At 46.5% G+C, this 18,673-nt stretch overlaps 1 protein-coding gene and 1 pseudogene across 1 annotated transcript; both read left to right on the forward strand.

Annotated features, from left to right (window-relative positions):
* Positions 1 to 60: 60 nt before the first annotated feature.
* Positions 61 to 2,130, forward strand: LOC123056846 (serine carboxypeptidase 1-like; annotated as a pseudogene).
* A 4,522-nt stretch (positions 2,131 to 6,652) lies between these two features.
* Positions 6,653 to 10,129, forward strand: LOC123058098 (subtilisin-like protease SBT3.9). The gene is made up of 10 exons (XM_044480922.1): positions 6,653 to 6,748; positions 6,837 to 6,928; positions 7,001 to 7,098; positions 7,196 to 7,360; positions 7,461 to 8,080; positions 8,433 to 8,500; positions 8,590 to 8,856; positions 8,951 to 9,068; positions 9,216 to 9,387; positions 9,468 to 10,129. The coding sequence occupies exons 1-10, from the start codon at positions 6,668 to 6,670 to the stop codon at positions 10,004 to 10,006; spliced, it is 2,220 nt and encodes a 739-aa protein (XP_044336857.1). The 5' UTR covers positions 6,653 to 6,667; the 3' UTR covers positions 10,007 to 10,129.
* The last annotated feature ends 8,544 nt before the right edge of the window (positions 10,130 to 18,673 follow it).

Consider the following 18,673-nt stretch of genomic DNA (forward strand, 5'->3'; position numbering starts at 1 on the left):
AAACACCAAAGATCTACGCGTTCTCAGCAAGCAGCTGCCGCCTGACAGCATTAGGTTACGATGGGGAACCATGCCGCGCCTTACACGGTCATGCTGGCGATCCTGCTGGGCGCCTCGCTCGCGAGCGCGAAGACCCTGCTGCAGCAGCGAGATGTGCTGGCGACCTTCCTGGAGAGCAGGGCGAAGACCCTCGCGACCGGTGCTGTCAACCCGGACACGTGGGCCAACCCCGACAGCAGCTTCAGGCACCTGCCCAGGAGCGCCCCGAGCGCGCCGCCGGGCGCCAGGGAGGCCGACAAGATCGCGGCGCTGCCCGGCCAGCCGCCGCGCGTCAACTTCGACCAGTACTCCGGTTACGTCACGGTGAGCGCGCAGTACGGCCGCGCGCTCTTCTACTACTTCGTGGAGGCCGCGTACGAGGCCTCCTCCAAGCCGCTCGTCCTCTGGCTCAACGGCGGCCTGGGTGCTCCTCGCTGGGGGCCGGCGCCATGCAAGAGCTCGGCCCGTTCCGCGTGAACCCCGACGGCAAGACCCTGAGCAGAAACAGGCACGCCTGGAACAATGGTGGGTGACTTGACTGATCGACCCTCTTGATTACACAACTCTCATGCGCGACGCGCGAGTCAAGAAGGTATAAGCTGTTATATGTACACATCTTCGCAGTGGCAAATGTGATCTTCCTGGAGTCGCCGGCGGGCGTGGGATTCTCGTACTCGAACACGTCGTCGGAGAACCACGAGAGCGGCGACACGAGGACCGCGGTGGACGCCTACAACTTCCTGCTCAACTGGCTGGAGAGGTTCCCGGAGTACAAGGGCCGAGACTTCTACATCGCCGGCGAGAGCTACAGCGGCCACTACGTCCCCCAGCTCGCCACCGTTATCGTCGCCCTCCGCAAACTCGGCGCCACAAGCATGAACCTCAAGGGGATCTTCGTAAGTTATTGCCTGGTCATGGCAGACTAGTTCAGCACTGATGACATCAATGGCTAATCGGGGTTATCCACGCAGGTTGGCAACCCGTACCTTGATGACTACAAGAACACGAGGGGACGGTACGAGTTCTTGTGGAACCACGGCGTGATCTCCGACGAGGTGTGGGGCAACATCAGCGAGCACTGCAGCTTCGGTCGGTTGGAGGGCAAAGCGTGCGGCCAGGCCAAGGCCAAGGCGTCCGTCAGAACCGGCAACATTGATCGTTACAACATCTACGCTCCCGTCTGCATCAGGTCGCGAGACGGGAGCATCCACTCCAGTAGCTACGTACGTATATATATGCTCTTGCTCTTTCAAAAATCTCATCTGCAGTTAGCGCCAACATATCCCATCAGACCAGAGGAGGTACTGATTAATTAATTAGCTGATGTACGTGGCTGGGACAGTTAGCAGGCTATGATCCGTGCATCGGGCACTATGTCGACGCCTACTTCAACAATCCTGAGGTGCAGAAGGCCATGCATGCTCGAACCAACACTGACTGGTCAGAGTGCGCGTAAGTACACACTTCCTTAAAAACTCTGTCTTATTTACCAGATATGTTTCTAAGCCCACCTTGTTCTGTTCACAGTAACGTAAATTGGAGCGATGCCCCAATTTCCATGGTGCCAACCATTGATTGGCTTGTCAACAACGGATTAAGAATCTGGCTGTACAGGTAACTTACATACGTATTTGCAGACTTGCAGTTCATTCAAAGACACAAAATGAAGAGAAATAAATGGTTATAGTCTTGCTACTCCCATCTCATTACATCACGGCTAATGAACTCGATGACAGCGGTGACATGGATGATGTCTGCCCGATTACGGCGACGAGGTACTCCGTCAAGGATCTCAATCTGACGGTCACAAACCCGTGGCGTCCATGGTACACCCCAGACAGCGAGGTAACTAATTATCCTCTACTATCATATACTACTTTTGTGATTTGACTCTCTATATACACTAAAGTGTGGTATGGTAAAATCTAGGTTGGAGGCTACGCTCAGCAATACAAGGGAGGATTCACATTTGCGTCAGTGAGAGGAGCTGGCCATATGGTTCCTAGCTTCCAGCCTAAAAGATCGCTTGTTCTTTTCTACTCCTTCCTCAAAGGCGTTCTGCCACCTGCGGTCCCGGAATTGAACGCCTGAGCATACATATATATTGCTGGTTATGTGAGCATATATGGAAGTTTTCAGCCGGCTGGACAAACTACTAGTCCAGCCATTTACAAATAAATCAAGTGTGATATATCAAGGTGTCTGATTAGATCTTGGGGAAGTTCTTTCCCACATGATTGGTGTTCAACCGTGTGTACGTTGTCCCAAGAATGTTAGGGACACATTGCTATTTACTCAATAACATAATACATTGTGATTCGCGTAGTGTGGTAAATGAAGTTTTATACAGTAGTCATCAACCGGCAAGGATTTTAGGGCATCTCCAAGGCGGACCCTCAAACCGCCCGCATACGTCCAGACCGCATTGCCATCCAACATGGGCCTGTATCGATCCGCGGCGCGGTCCGGGCGTACTTTCTCTCGCAAACCAGAGACAAAGATGAGGGTGGACCACGCGCCTCCATCCTCCCCCCCCCCCCCCCCCCAATTTTCTCTCATTCCTTCTTTCTCTATTGCCTTCGCCGCTACATCACCACCCCGCCGGAACTCTATGTCTTCGTTACCTCCAACGTTTCATCCGGGCTCCACCCTGCTTCTCCTCCCTCCCTGTTCAACCCCTGTCCTCCGACCGCCCCGCCAGGTACCATCTGCTACTGCTATACTCACCATGACCGACAACTATTCGATGAATTGTCGGAGCTAAAAAAGTTTTCCCTTCTTTCTAGCAATAGATTCTGATTTGAAGTACATATATCAGCACTATGTTGAGTTGTCCGACGAGGACAACTCGGATGAGACGGCGATGATGCATGCGGTCCTTGAAGACACGGAGTTTGCGAAGGAGCATGTTCTCGTTTTCAAGGGCTCGATCTAGGGTCATCGAGTGCTCAATCGCAACAGGGCGCGCAACCATTTGTCACTGATGGCCGACTACTTTGCCCCAGATGCACTCTTCGTTGACTGTTTTTGCCGACGTTTTTGGTTGCGCAAGACTGTTTTCGATCGTTTGTACTATGGCGTCCGGTCCTATCATGACTACTTCGTCTTGAAGAAGGACGCCGTGGGAAGGATTGGCTTCTCTAGTTACCAGAAGTACACAGCCGCATTTTCGATCGTTTGTACTATGGCGTCCGGTCCTATCATGACTACTTCGTCTTGAAGAAGGACGCCGTGGGAAGGATTGGCTTCTCTAGTTACCAGAAGTACACGGCCGCACTACGGATGCTTGCATATGGCACGACCACTGATTCGTTGGACAAGTACCTATGGATGTCTGAGAGCACATGCAGAGATACCATGGTCAGGTTTTGAACTGCCGTGGTCGAGGTGTTCGGACCCCATTACCTAAGAGAACCAACTGTGGCAGACATCGAGAGGCTCTTGGCAATCTCAGAAGTAAGAGGATGGCCAGGTTTGCTTGGATCTCTTGACTGCATGATTTGGAAATGGAAGAACTGTCCGAAGGCTTTACAAGGGCAATAGCAAGGTCGTGTTAAGAAGCCCACCATCATTCTTGAAGCAGTTGCATCACATGATATTTGGATTTGGCATGCTTATTTTGGCATGTCTGGGTCTCAGAATGACATCAATGTGATGCAGCGATCATCGTTGTTTGCGAGGCTAACTGAAGGAAAGTTTCTCCTTGCCACTATACTGTCAATGGACATGAGTACAACATGGGCTACTATCTGGTTGACGGTATCTATCCTCCGTGGGTTACCTTTGTCAGCACCATCCTAACCTAGTTGGTCAGAAAAAGGCTCACTTTTCCCAAAGCCAAGAAGCAACTAGCTTTTTCCAAAGACAAGAAGCAGTTAGAGAGGATGTCGAGAGGGCATTTGGAGTTCTGCAGGCCCGTTTTACAGTTGTTCATGGACCGCTAAGCAATGGAATCCGGAGACCTTGTGGGAGGTGATGACATGTTGTGTGATCATGCACAACATGATCGTCGAGGATGAGGGTGACGATGTCGCCGCAGCTCTAGAATTTGGGAACATGGGTGATAGATCCTATCCAACTTTCAAACAAAATTCCGGCCATATTTGAAGAGTTTATTCAAATGCATCAAAAAATTCAGCGTCGACCAACTCACGAGTAGCTGAAAGAAGAACTGATTGGGCATAATCGGGCGGTTAAATGGGACAATAATGTTGGGATGTAATATTTGAACTTTTCAAATTTAAACTAGTGCTGCATGCGGCTATTTGAACGTATGCACTCTATGTATGCGGCTATTTGATCGTGCGGACATAAAAAAATGAGGGAGGCCGGATGTATGCAGGCAGCGTTGGATGGCGGTCTCCTGCATCTGTGTCCGCGAACTGATTTCCGCTGTCCGCGGAGGGATACGGGAGGAAATTTACGGGTTTCCGTTGGAAGTGCCCTTAGAGCATCTACAGCCGCAGTTGGCAAATTCGGGCCCTCGAAAGCCCGCGGACACGTCCGGGCGCGTCCACGGGTACTGACCAGGAACCCCTCATATTTGCCACTCTGCATCCACGTATCTTATATCCGGCGCCTTATATCCATACTAGACATGCAAATGTTGACCTATCCTACATGATCAAATCATGGACAACAAAAATCTGCTACAAAGGAACACAAGATCGACTGAAAACGGACATTAACATACTTCACCACATCCAAAAGATCATAGTTCATTCCCGGATAAGTTGATAAACTTCTACATCTAAAAACGATGTAAACACTGAGGAGGAAGGGGAGCCGGAATCACCACTTCCATGCCGGTCCTTTGCCCTTCCAGTCGCCGACGCAGCTGTAGGCGTCTGCGGCTGGTGGAGGGTCTTGGTTGTCGGAAGAGGAGGTGCAGTTATCCCCACCGTTTGAGTCGGAATCCGATATGACGGTGATCCCCTTCATCCGACAGACCGCCATGTCCTGCTGCCGCTTCAGCCTGCGACCCGAGCCTTCTCTGCCACTAGCTCCTCTGCCTCGCGCTCCGACTTCTGAATAGCAAGCGGGAGCGCCTTGGCATTCTTCCGTCGGAGGCAGCGGGTGTCCATCTCCACCATCTTGAGGGAGCGGTGGTACACCCATGCGAGGAGACACGCGTCCTCTCGGCGTCCGGCTCTGTCCCGTGGCGACGGCGCGCGGACTGCTCCGCCGCGTCCCTCTCCCGTGGATGCGGCCGCTCGCGACGCGTGGCGCACGCCTCCAACTCTGGAGTGCGCTTGCGGGCCGGAGGCGTGGGCACAACACCCAGCGCTGGCCGCGTGGAGGAGCCGCCGGCGAGGGAAGGAGACGGCGCAAGGCCGAAGCGGACTGTGTTGTCCCTGCGTCGCTGTGCACTGGACGGGAGGGTCCAGCTCCAGCGTCCGCGCTGCGCCAACGCAGGAGCTGCGGCGACGCTCTAGATCCGGAGCTGCCGCCGGTCTTCACCTTGGACCGCTCCAGATCAATGCGGAGGGCCAACTCCTCCTTGTAGTCGAGCTTCGAGCCGGAGTTGCTATCGGAGCTGCTCATCCTGGTGGATGGGATCGGAAAGGGAGAGGGAGAGGAGTGGACGGAGCAAGAGAGAGGGAGAGGAGTGGACGGAGCAAGAGAGAGAGAGAGAGGGACAGAGTGAGCTAGGGTTTGAGCTCGCCGCCCGGATTGGGGTTTTTTGTGGGGTCGGCGGTGGGTCGGGCCTGTCAGGCGGACGGGCCAGGGCGTGCTCGGGCCGCCCCATATCCGTCCTATATTTGGGCGGGATATGAGGGGTGCCGGTCAGCCCGGGCGTTGTCCGCGGTTTGAGAGGTCCAGTTGGGTCGAGTTTTTTTTTGACCCATCACTAACTGGCGGCCGGTCCAGGCATTTGAGACGTTTTTATATAATCCTCGAGCTCCGGTAGGTTTTTGGGTTAGTTTTTTCTTATAAATTGCATCATCTGTGTAGGTTTTTGGGCCTGGTTTTACTTGCAAACTGGACCATTTCTATCATTTTTATAGAAATTGCAGGAACCCCTTCTCTCTCCAAGAGGTTCTTCGAAAAAAAAATGAATTTAGCTATTAGAGAAACGAACCGGCCAAACCAATCTTTACGCGTGGAATGCTTCAATGGGTCAAATTTTTGTTTCTATAAATTGCCGTCACCTTTATCAACTTTACTAAAGTTTTTTTTTGAAAGACCCAGCAAAGCGCTGATGTCATGACATGGACACGGCCTGGATGCCCGATGAGCACGGTGCTTCCTATAAGGACCATGGTCTGCGCTTCTTTCTCAGGTACGTGTACCACCTAACGCTGACAATGCAAACATATCCTTGTTTGAACGGTTCTTGCAGCCCCCATGGTTGTTTTTATAATTTTATGCCCACTGATTAAACGAAGCTTGTTGTTTTGAGGTCGACCTCATGTCATTAAGTCTGCTTCAAGTTGTTTAATGGTGGTAGATACGACATGGTCGTCTAGTCCTATCGTTTTCCTCGATCACGTGTTCTTTTGAAACACGTAATGTTCTTTTGAACTGTTCTTTCTTCCTTCACCTCATGGATAGCACCTGGCTCCTATGCTATATATACATACACGCGAGAGGAGAGAAGAACATAACACTCTTCTCGAGATCGGACATGGATTCGAGGATAGCTTTCTCTTGCTGCGCTCTGCTACTGGTCACACTGTTGCCTCTTTCGGCAAATGCGTCGAGCAAAGTAAGTTATAATTCCTTCTTGTTCGCAAGACTTTAACTTTGGCTTGTTCTAAAAAAAATTCTGACCTCTCTTCGCATGTTCATTTCAGCTCTACATAGTGTACATGGGGGAGAAGAAACATGATGATCCATCTGCTGTCACCGCGTCACACCATGACATACTAACCTCCGTGCTTGGGAGGTACTGGCTAGCTAGTAATCCATGTTACTATATATTAGTACTGTTGCTAACATTATGTCTTGTCTGCAACAGCAAAGATGAATCCTTGAAGTCGATAGTTTACAGTTACAAACACGGATTCTCTGGGTTTGCGGCAATGCTCACCAAAACCCAAGCTAGGACGTTGGCAAGTAAGTGATAAAGATCTGCTGTCTTTATATGTTTTTTTTGTGGGGTGTCTTTATATGTTTTTTGCGGAGTAATTCACATTGGATACTACAATTGTAGAATTTCCTGAAGTTATAAGTGTGAAGCCTAACACTTACCACAAGGCGCACACAACTCGAAGCTGGGACTTCCTTGGCCTTGGACACAACAAATCACCACAACAAACTGACCTCCTCCGAAAAGCGAATTACGGTGAAGATATCATCATCGGGGTGATCGATTCAGGTTTGTAATCAAATTTCTAGTTTAAATCCAGAAGTTGTTGAAACCCAAGTCAGACATTAGAAATGGGCATCGGTTGACTCCGTGCTTGTTTTTGTTGCAGGCATATGGCCTGAATCACGAAGCTTTGATGACAACGGATACGGCCCTGTGCAGGCACGGTGGAAAGGCATATGCCAGACCGGAACAGCGTTCAATGCAACGACTTGCAATAGAAAGATCATCGGCGCACGGTGGTACTCCGAGGGAATTAATGCCATGCACCTCAAGGGTGAGTACATGCCACCTCGGGATTTCAGCGGCCATGGCACTCATGTTGCCTCGACGATTGCCGGAGGAGAAGTGCAGGGTGTGAGCTATGCCGGCCTAGCCACGGGCATGGCACGTGGCGGGGCACCACGTGCACGGCTAGCAATTTACAAGGTGTTATGGGGCCCGAACACAGCAGCCAGTGACGCGAGCATCCTCGCTGCCATTGACGATGCCATACACGATGGTGTAGATGTCTTATCGCTCTCACTGGGAGGGGGTGCCGGTCATGAGTTCCCTGGGACACTTCATGCTGTCTTGAGAGGGATCTCAGTTATCTTCTCTGCCGGGAATGATGGCCCGGCACCACAAACGGTGACGAATGTCATGCCATGGGTCACGACAGTGGCCGCTAGCACGATGGACCGGGCCTTCCCAACCTTCATATCTCTCGGAAACAAAGAAAAGCTTGTGGTATGTACGTTTCTCCAAGTACTTGTTCTGATATTTCCTTTTTTAAAAATATATAGGAAAATGCACCCAAATACATCCACTCTCAAGGAATAGAAACATCCCAGCTAGATAAAAGTCGATAATTTACATCATTACACATGCTAGGTACAGGTTAACTAACAAACTGTTTTTAGTTGAAAGAACACAACTGACTTACCATAATCGTATAGGTTTTACTCTTTTTTGGCGGGAAGTCGTATGATACGTCAAGTGTCAAATTAGCGTCCGCCGAAACATAATCGTATAGGCATTCATTTAACTTTCTTGAAAAAGAAAAACTTACTCTCTCATTTGTCTTTGATCTTAAACGCAGGGACAATCTCTTTACTACAACTCTACTCTGAACAGCGACGACTTTAAGGAGCTTGTTCATGCGGGAAGGTAGCGACATAACACACTCAATTGACAAGTTACATTGTTATTAGTTCCACAGTTTATCGAACCATATTCAGTTTAAAACTTTTGCGCAGCTGCACGGAGGAGTGGTTAGCGTCAAGCAATGTGACCGGCAAGATCGTGTTGTGCTACGCACCGAGGGAGGCTCCGAGCATGTTGCCTCGGGTAGAGCTACCCCGCACCATCAACCGTACCGTGAGTGCCGGAGCCAAGGGCCTCATCTTCGCGCAATACAACATGAACAGCTTGGACTCCCTGACGGCGTGCAAGGCCGGCATGCCATGCATTGTGGTAGACTACGAAATCGCACAGAAAATTGCATCTTACTGGGAGAACACAGAGTAAGAAATCGCGTTGCCTGGAATAGGGTCGATCGTCATATATTTTCTTTTCTTTCTCCAATAACTAATCTGTGAATGTTTTTTGTCATGATAGGAATCCCATTGTGAAGGTGTCACCTACCATGACTGTTGTCGGAGACGGGGTGCTATCGCCGAGGGTTGCTTCATTCTCCTCCAGAGGTCCGAGCCCCCTATATCCAGGCATACTCAAGGTACTCCCCCTGTGAAATTTATAACTCAAAGACAAAATAATTGCACTTGCAGTCCCCCTTTTTTGCGCAAATACTTGCGGTGCTTTTAACTAACTTTTGTGACCGTCTCCGGATTTAAGACTTTTATCTCTGTGGATGTTTTGACAGCCCGACATAACTACGCCAGGTGTCAGCATCTTAGCAGCTGTTCGTGGCTCCTATGTGTTATTTTCTGGTACATCCATGGCATGTCCACATGTCTCTGCGGTGACCGCACTGCTTAAGTCGATTCACCCTGATTGGTCACCTGCTATGATCAAGTCTGCAATTGTCACCACAGGTATGCACAATGTTTATATGCAAAGTTCTTCCAGCTAGTTTATCTTATATTACTAACTTGTTTCTTTGTGATGATTCTAGCATCAGTGACCGATGGTTTTGGTGCGCCAATCGAAGCAGAGACGGTCCCGAGGAAGGTGGCTGATCCTTTCGACTTTGGTGGTGGCCACATAGACCCAGACAGAGCCAGTGACCCTGGCTTGGTCTACAACGTGGATGCAAGAGAGTACAACAAGTTTTTTAACTGCACCATAGGATTGTTACATGGTTGCGAATCCTACCAACTCAATCTCAATCTCCCGTCGATCGCTATTCCGGACCTCAAGGACCATGTCACGGTTCAACGCACTATCACAAATGTGGGGGCGGTCGGAACGACTTATCATGCGGTGCTTGAAGCTCCAGCAGGGGTGGTCATGTCCGTGGAGCCATCAATGATCACATTCGCCAAAGGTAGTAGCACAAGCATGACATTTAGGGTGTCGTTTACTACAAGACGGAGAGTGCAAGGCGGGTTTACCTTTGGGAGCTTGACATGGTCAGATGGAAATACCCACTCGGTTAGGATTCCTGTCGTGGTAAGAACTGTGATACAAGACTTTGTTGCGGATACATCTTAAATATATCAAATCAATAGTGTGCAATTGTTCATGCATTCATGTACTTATCATACAAAAATGTTGGAAATACTGAAATCCTTTTCTTCCAATATTATTAAATACATGGTAGTCCTTCATGATTAATGAGATGTGTTGATCCTTGACTGTACTAGCAAAACATTGTGTGGCGTGACCACGTGTCCAAAGGGAGCACATACTTCAGGAAATTTTAACAGGAAAGATGTACTTGCGCGTCTCTCCTTAGATGGCAGAGTATTCCGTCAACCCCTTATGTCACAGTACATTTTGTCTATGAAGAAAAGCAATGACAACGACGTGAATCGCAATGAAGTTAGACATGCACAATCACCGTCTATAATGTGGCACGACTTTGTAACAGAAAATTATAACACATGACATAGAAGAGGCATAAGAAGGCTAGCAGCTCTGCAAGTGATATAATAGAAAGGCATTTAGACATGACCAAAACAAGGGACAGTAGCTATTTTCCGGAAGCGGCCACTTGGTGCCCGGGCTCAGATGAGCCAAGGCATTAACAGTACCATGAATTAAAATAAAAAAAATTCAAAAATTTCTAATTTCTTTTATGGTGCAAGATGCTTCTGTGCGTGAACTCGGTTCAAAATTTTGTGAAGTTTGGACATCCGAGGAGTTCGTGGCAAAAAAGACAAATTTCAGATGTCTGAGAAACTTTTGAAAATCAAATTGTTCACGCTTGATTTTGTCTTTTTTGCCATGAGTTCCTCGAAGGTCCAAACTTCACAAAATTTTGCACGGAGCTCACGAACAGAAGCATCTTGCACCGCACAAAAATTGGAATTTTTTTAACTCTTTTTATATTTCAAATCAAGGTATTGTTCATTGTGCTCACCCGAGTCCGGGCTCTGGGTTGAATTATCGCTATTTTCCCTGGAATTGCCCAAAAGTAGTTTGGAACCAACTCATGCCTCGAGGTTGTGATTTCAGCACTTGTAGAACCTCTCTCTGGTGTTCTGCCCGCGGCATGGACGCATGTCACTACATTCCTTCCACGGTCCGCACAGGGTACTATGGGGAGAGCGACAGGATCAGGAGCCTGGTTTGCGTTGGTCATTTGCAGCGGCTAGGGTTCTTGCTGGAATTAGGGATCGGGCCATGCGAATATGGGAGGTCCATAAAATATCTTTGCTGGTGTGGCACAGTCGTGGAGCGGCGTGATGGACGTTGGTGGTATTTGCAGTTTATAGGAACACGAACCATCAATACATACTGGCACAAGACATCGTGGTTGTCATGCACCGAGCGAAAGTTGTTGTGCACGCGGTTCTACCATACTGCTATATGAGCTTGAATACTTACTTTGGACGGACCATATGGTACTGCTAAAAATCAGTCGACTGAGACTTCACGAAGTCTCAGTCGACTCATAGACCATTAGATCTACTACTGCTTTTAGATGCGTGCAAACTGCTTTTTATTTGTAAATTGGCCCATGTAGATGGATGGACTAGTGGGCTGCTTTCGTGTCTTGTTTTTCTTATCAGCTTTGGGTGGGCTAGGCACGGGAGTGGCGGGCTTTGAACGATGTATCTTTTTTTTTTTGCCTGCGAAGTTTACAAAGTCTAAGAAATGAGATGACATGCATCTTAAATGCTATGCATAGGAATAGAAAAAGAGATGCCTTTTGATTCACACCATAGGATTTTTTCCATTGAGTATAGGCTAATGTTTATTTTCCTACAAAATGTGAAGGATAGGAAGAATTCCTTCATATGAATAAGATTTCATTCCTACAAACCAAAGAGCTCTGAAGGAATTTTTCCTATAGAAATCCTATCCTATGAAAATTCTATAAAATTCCTCCAAACCTAAGGAGGCCTAAGAGTGAAAAGGAAAAGAATTCGTACACTGCAGTAGCATGTTTTGTGAGTTTTTCTCCTTTTTCTTTTTCCTAGAATCCGTGTGCGTATGTGTGGTTGTTGTTGATAGAAAATATCCCTAAATGTATAGTGTTTTATGTAGTTTTTCTAGTGTAGCATCCATTTTTTAGAATCAGAATTTCCTTTTTTCATATGTGCGTACACGCACGCATTTTTGTATAGAACAAGCACCCATGTCTCCTTTTCTAGGTTTTTTAGCTTTGGCTTTGTGTTAAGTATGTCAGTCTAAAAGAAGTATAGATGGAAATATCTAATCCAAAAAATCTATTTTATGTGAATTTGTTATTCTTAGTTGACCAAGAATTAGCCAAGTCTTAGTCGATTCGGTAGCAATGGGACCTCTATTGTAAGTGTTGCCCCAGAATGCAACTCCATGTCTTCAAAGCGACCAAGAATTGGTAATTTTTTGTTTGTTTTATTTTTTCTCTCATGTTCAATAAGTTTGCTTCCATTTTTCTTTTTGGTGATGGGCTGTTTTAGGGTGTGTCTGGTCCGCTCCTTCGTTCTTCTTTATTTTATGCGTAGGCAGGGATGTGTGATAGCCTGGCCTTTTCTGGATTTATTTATGTGTTTTTATTTTATTTTCTTGCTTCTTATTTATCTTTTCATAAGTGATTTTTAACAAAAAAAATATCGGCGTTCTTGTGACATTGATTTTATTTTGCATTTGTATTTTCACCATTTTTCTTGTTTCATTCTTATTTTTATTTTGTTCATTTATTTAATTTATAAAAAATCCATGTTTCTTATTTATTTTATTTATATTTTGTCTTCTTAGTGCATTTAAAATCCTTTTCTTGTATGCCCACTATTAGGCGCAATTGTAAGTGTCACCATTGAACGTAATTTATTAGTCTTTTGTCAAGAGAAGGGCAATTGCATGTCTGTTCCTCGGCATCCAACTACAAGTGTCGTCCCCTACTGCAATTGCATGCCCACATATCCGAATGCAACTAACATTTATTTTCTAAGTGCGGTGGGAGAGGGAGGGGGAGTTGCATGTGCGATACTAGGCTTGCAACTGCAACCGTCGCCTTTGAATGCAACTGCATGTCCCCCTTCCGATTGCAACTGGCCTTGTGTTTTTTGTCAGAGAGGGGGGCTGGATTGCATATCCAAAAGTAGTCTTGCAATTACAAGTGTCACCCTTGGCTGGAACTGCATGCCTACACACCCGACTGCAATTGCATGCCCACAAACTCCACGACAGCCGACATTTTTTGATTTGTTAGTGGGCGGCGAGAGAGTGGGAAGTTGCATGTCCGATACTAGGCTGGCAACTCCAAGTCTCGGCCTCGACTGGAACTGCATGTCCCTATCGACTGCAACTGGCCTTGTGTTTTTGACGGAGAGGGGGTGAATTGCAAGTCGCACAATACGCTTGCAACTACAATTGCATGTACAATAGTAGTCTTGCAACCGCAAGTGTCGTATTCCACTGCAATTGCATGCCTATACACCCGACTGCAACTGAATTTTTTTCTTTGCAATTGCATGCCTACACCCCCGGCTGCAACTGAACTTTTTTGGTAAGTGAGCGGCACGAGATGGGGAAGTTGCGTGTCCGACGATAGGCTTGCAACTACAAGTGTTGCCCTTTGTCTGCAACTGCATGCCTACACACTCGACTGCTACTGGCCTTTTTTGGTTTTGTAAGGGAGCAACATGGAGGGGGAGTTGCGTATATATCCGATACTAGGCTTGCAACTGCAATTGTCGCCCTCGACTGCAACCATATGCCTACACACCCAATGCAACTGACATGTTTTGTTTTGTAAGTGGGCGTCGGGAGAGGTGGTCGTTGCATGTCCGACACTAGGCTTTGCAAATGCCAGTGTCGCCACCTAATGCAAGTACATGTCCACACACCGCTACTACAATTAACCTTTGTCTTGTAAGAGTGGCGGGAGAGGTGGGCGGGGTGGAGTTGCATGTCGAATACTAGTCATGCAACTGCAAGTGTCGCTCCCGAATGCAACTGTGTGTCTTCCTCCTAACTGCAACTGGTCTTATGTTTTTTGTTAAAGGGCGGTAGGAGAGGGGGTGGGGGAACTTGCATGTCTAGTACTAGACACGCAACTGCAACCCCCCCCCCCCCCACGCGCGACTGCAATTGCATGTCTTCCAATATGGTTGCAACTGAAAAAATCATGTTGGGGGCAGGGACGGGGGGTGGGGGAGTTGCATGTCTAATACTAGGCTCGCAACTGCAAGTGTCGCCCTTGACTGCAATTGCATGTCCGATAGTAGGCTTACAACTTCAAGTCTCGCCCCCGGCTTCAACTGACTTTTTTGCAACTACACACCCGGCTTGGGCGGCGTGCTAAGTAGGTTTATTATTGACCTTTTATTTTTCCTTTTCTACTATTTTTTCTTTTTTTACCCTTGTGTTTTGAATTTTTATTCTTTTTGTTATTATTATTTGTTGAGAAAAACAACGCAACCCACTTTGGAAGCACACTTGCATGACCTCCATTTGTATGCAACTTATAAAGATTTTTTTTTGCGGATAGCAACTTATAAAGATTGATTTGTGAAAAACAGTGCCACACTATCTAGTTTGTCTTGTTTCCATTTTGTTTCTTTGTTGCATTAAAAATTGATTTTTGTTCTAATATACAAAATGTTTTTTAAACAAATTATAAAAAAATAAAAATAAAAAGAGAAGCAAGATGACGCACAAAGAGAAGGACTGGGCGATGTGCTGCACTAGTGACATAAAAATGTATTTCTATTTACTTCTCTTGTTGAACACTTTTTTGTGGTGTCAAGAACAAACAAAGACAAAAGACAAAGAAACAAACAATCCAGCCCGAACAAACAAACAAACAAACAAACAAACATACAGCGGAGAAACAAAAATGGCCCAGCTAAGAATAAAACCCAGCAGCTGTCGATTAAACAAACGGGCCTAATCTGTCTTAGGTGACATCAGCCGACTTAGACTTCGCGAAGTCTAAATCAACTAAGACCTAGATAGACCCATACAGATAGACTAGCGGCAATACCTCACGGACCCATATCCGCATGTGAACAGAGGCTGGCGATTCCATGATTAGACGAGCTCGTCCGCTCCTATAAAGTTGAAGCATAATTTTTGTGATATTTTACGGTATATCACACTATCTAATGTAATGTGTAGTATTAAGTTAATCCAACGGTCTTGATAATTCCTAATTAGGAGCAACTTTTTCCTTTCTAACTTTTAATTGTAACGATTCAGGCAATTAATTAAAATATTGATTCATCTACACGTAGTCGTCCCCAACCTCCAGGCTCCAGCATCCCGACGCTGCCAATAATCGTAGTCGACCCAACCTGCAGGCCGCCACCAACCACCCCCACCCTCCGCATCCCACCGCCACTTGCAGGTCGCCGCCCCCACCAAGTCTTCCATCATATTGACATTGTCTGCAATCCTCCTGGCGCATACGCTCGTCCATGGTGGTGTACTCAGCAGCGTTGCAGGTGTTGGGGAATGTAGCAATTTCAAAAAAATCCATACGCACATGCAAGATCATGGTGATGCATAGCAACGAGAGGGGAGAGTGTTGTCCACGTACCCTCGTAGACCGAAAGCGGAAGTGTTAGCACAACGCGGTTGATATAGTCGTACGTCTTCACGATCCGACCGATCCAAGTACCGAACGCACGACACCTCCGAGTTCAGCACACGTTCAGCTCGATGACGTCCCGCGAACGTCGATCCAGCAGAGCTTCACGGGAGAGTTCCGTCAGCACGACGGCGTGGTGACGGTGATGGTGTTGCTACCGATGCAGGGCTTCGCCTAAGCACCGCTACGATATGACCGAGGTGGAATATGGTGAAGGGGGGCACCGCACACGGCTGGGAGATCAACTGATCAACTTGTGTTTCTATGGGGTGCCCCCTACCCCCATATATAAAGGAGCAAGGGAGGGAGGCGGCCGGCCTAGGAGGAGGGCGCGCCAAGGGGGAGAGGAACAAGGAAAAGTGGGCTGCACCCCTTGTCCAATTCGGACCAGAGGGGGGGGGGGGTGCGCACCTCCTTCCTTTTGGCCTCTCTCCTCTATTCCCGTATGGCCCAATAAGACCCATATACTCCCCGGCGAATTCCCGTAACTCTCCGGTACTCCGAAAAATACCCGAATCACTCGGAACCTTTTCGATGTCCGAATATAGTCGTCCAATATATCGATCTTTACGTCTCGACCATTTCGAGACTCCTCGTCATGTCCCCGATCTCATCCGGGACACCGAACTACATCAAAACTCATAAACTCATAATATAACTGTCATCGAAACCTTAAGCGTGCGGACCCTACGGGTTCGAGAACTATGTAGACATGACCGAGACACGTCTCCGGTCAATAACCAATAGCGGAACCTGGATGCTCATATTGGCTTCCACATATTCTACAAAGATCTTTATCGGTCAGACCGCATAACAACATACATTGTTCCCTTTGTCATCAGTATGTTACTTGCCCGAGATTCGATCGTCGGTATCTCAATACCTAGTTCAATCTCGTTACCGGCAAGTCTCTTTACTCGTTCCATAATACATCATCCCGCAACTAACTTATTAGTTGCAATGCTTGTAAGGCTTAAGTGATGTGCATTACCGAGAGGGCCCATAGATACCTCTCCGACAATCGGAGTGACAAATCCTAATCTCGAAATACGCCAACCCAACAAGTACCTTCAGAGACACCTGTAGAGCACCTTTATAATCACCCAGTTACGTTGTGATGTTTGGTAGCACACAAAGTGTTCCTCTGGTAAATGGGAGTTGCATAATCTCATAGTCATAGGAACATGTATAAGTCATGAAGAAAGCAATAGCAACAAAATAAACGATCAAGTGCTAAGCTAACGGAATGGGTCAAGTCAATCACATCATTCTCCTAATGATGTGATCCCGTTAATCAAATGACAACTCATGTCTATGGTTAGGAAACATAACCATGTTTGATCAACGAGCTAGTCAAGTAGAGGCATACTAGTGACACTCTATTTGTCTATGTATTCACACATGTATTATGTTTTCGGTTAATACAATTCTAGCATGAATAATAAACATTTATCATGATATAAGGAAATAAATAATAACTTTATTATTGCCTCTAGGGCATATTTCCTTCAGTCTCCCACTTGCACTAGAGTCAATAATCTAGTTCACATCGCCATGTGATTTAATACCAATAGTTCACATCACCATGTGATTAACACCCATAGTTCACATCGACATGTGACCAACACCCAAAGGGTTTACTAGAGTCAATAATCTAGTTCACATCGCTATGTGATTAACACCCAAAGAGTACTGAGATGTGATCATGTTTTGCTTGTGAGAGAAGTTTAGTCAACGGGTCTTCCACATTCAGATCCGTAAGTATTTTGCAAATTTCTATATCAACAATGCTCTGCACGGAGCTACTCTAGCTAATTGCTCCCACTTTCAATATGTATCCAGATTGAGATTTAGAGTCATCTGGATCAGTGTCAAAACTTGCATCGACGTAACCCTTTACGACGAACCTTTTGTCACCTCCATAATCGAGAAACATATCCTTATTCCACTAAGGATAATTTTGACCAATGTCCAGTGATCTACTCCTAGATCACTATTGTACTCCCTTGCCAAACTCAGGGCAGGGTATACAATAGGTCTGGTACACAGCATGGCATACTTTAAAGAACCTATGGCTAAGGCATAGGGAATGACTTTCATTCTCTCTCTATCTTCTGCCGTGGTCTGGTTTTGAGTCTTACTCAACTTCACACCTTGTAACACAGGCAAGAACTCCTTCTTTGACTGTTCCATTTTGAACTACTTCAAAATCTTGTCAAGGTATGTACTCATTGAAAAAACTTATCAAGCATCTTGATCTATCTCTATAGATCTTGATGCTCAATATGTAAGCAGCTTCACCGAGGTCTTTCTTTGAAAAAAATCCTTTCAAACATTCCTTTATGCTTGGCAGAATAATTCTACATTATCTCCGATCAACAATATGTCATTCACATATACTTATCAGAAATACTGTAGTGCTCCCACACACTTTCTTGTAAATACAGGCTTCACCGCAAGTCTGTATAAAACTATATGCTTTGATCAACTTATCAAAGCGCATATTCCAACTCCGAGATGCTTGCACCAGTCCATAGATGGATCCCTAGAGCTTGCATATTTTGTTAGCATTTTTAGGATTGATAAAACCTTTTGGTTGCATCATATACAACTCTTCTTTAATAAATCCTATTAAGGAATGCAGTTTTGTTTATCCATTTGCCAGATTTCATAAAATGCGGTAATTGCTAACATGATTCGGACAGACTTAAGCATAGATACGAGTGAGAAACTCTCATCGTAGTCAACACCTTGAACTTGTCGAAAACCTTTTGCGAAAATTCTAGCTTTGTAGATAGTAACAATACTATCAGCGTCCGTCTTCCTCTTGAAGATCCATTTAATCTCAACGGCTCGTCGATCAATGGGCAAGTCAATCAAAGTCCATACTTTGCTATCATACATGGAACTCATCTCAGATTTCATGGCCTGAAGCCATTTCGCGGAATCTAGGCTCATCATCGCTTCCTCATAGTTCATAGGCTTGTCATGGTCAAGTAACATGACCTCCAGAACAGGATTACTGTTGGGGATATTACTACTTGGCATAAACCGGCCTACCTGGGCCGGATTAACTTCATCAGTAGTTCAAAGGTGTTAAAGCCCAAAGAGGCAGATAAAGGCCTAGGGCCCGT

Source organism: Triticum aestivum, chromosome 3A (genome assembly GCF_018294505.1).
Source record: "Triticum aestivum cultivar Chinese Spring chromosome 3A, IWGSC CS RefSeq v2.1, whole genome shotgun sequence".
NCBI classification, from domain to species: domain Eukaryota; kingdom Viridiplantae; phylum Streptophyta; class Magnoliopsida; order Poales; family Poaceae; genus Triticum; species Triticum aestivum.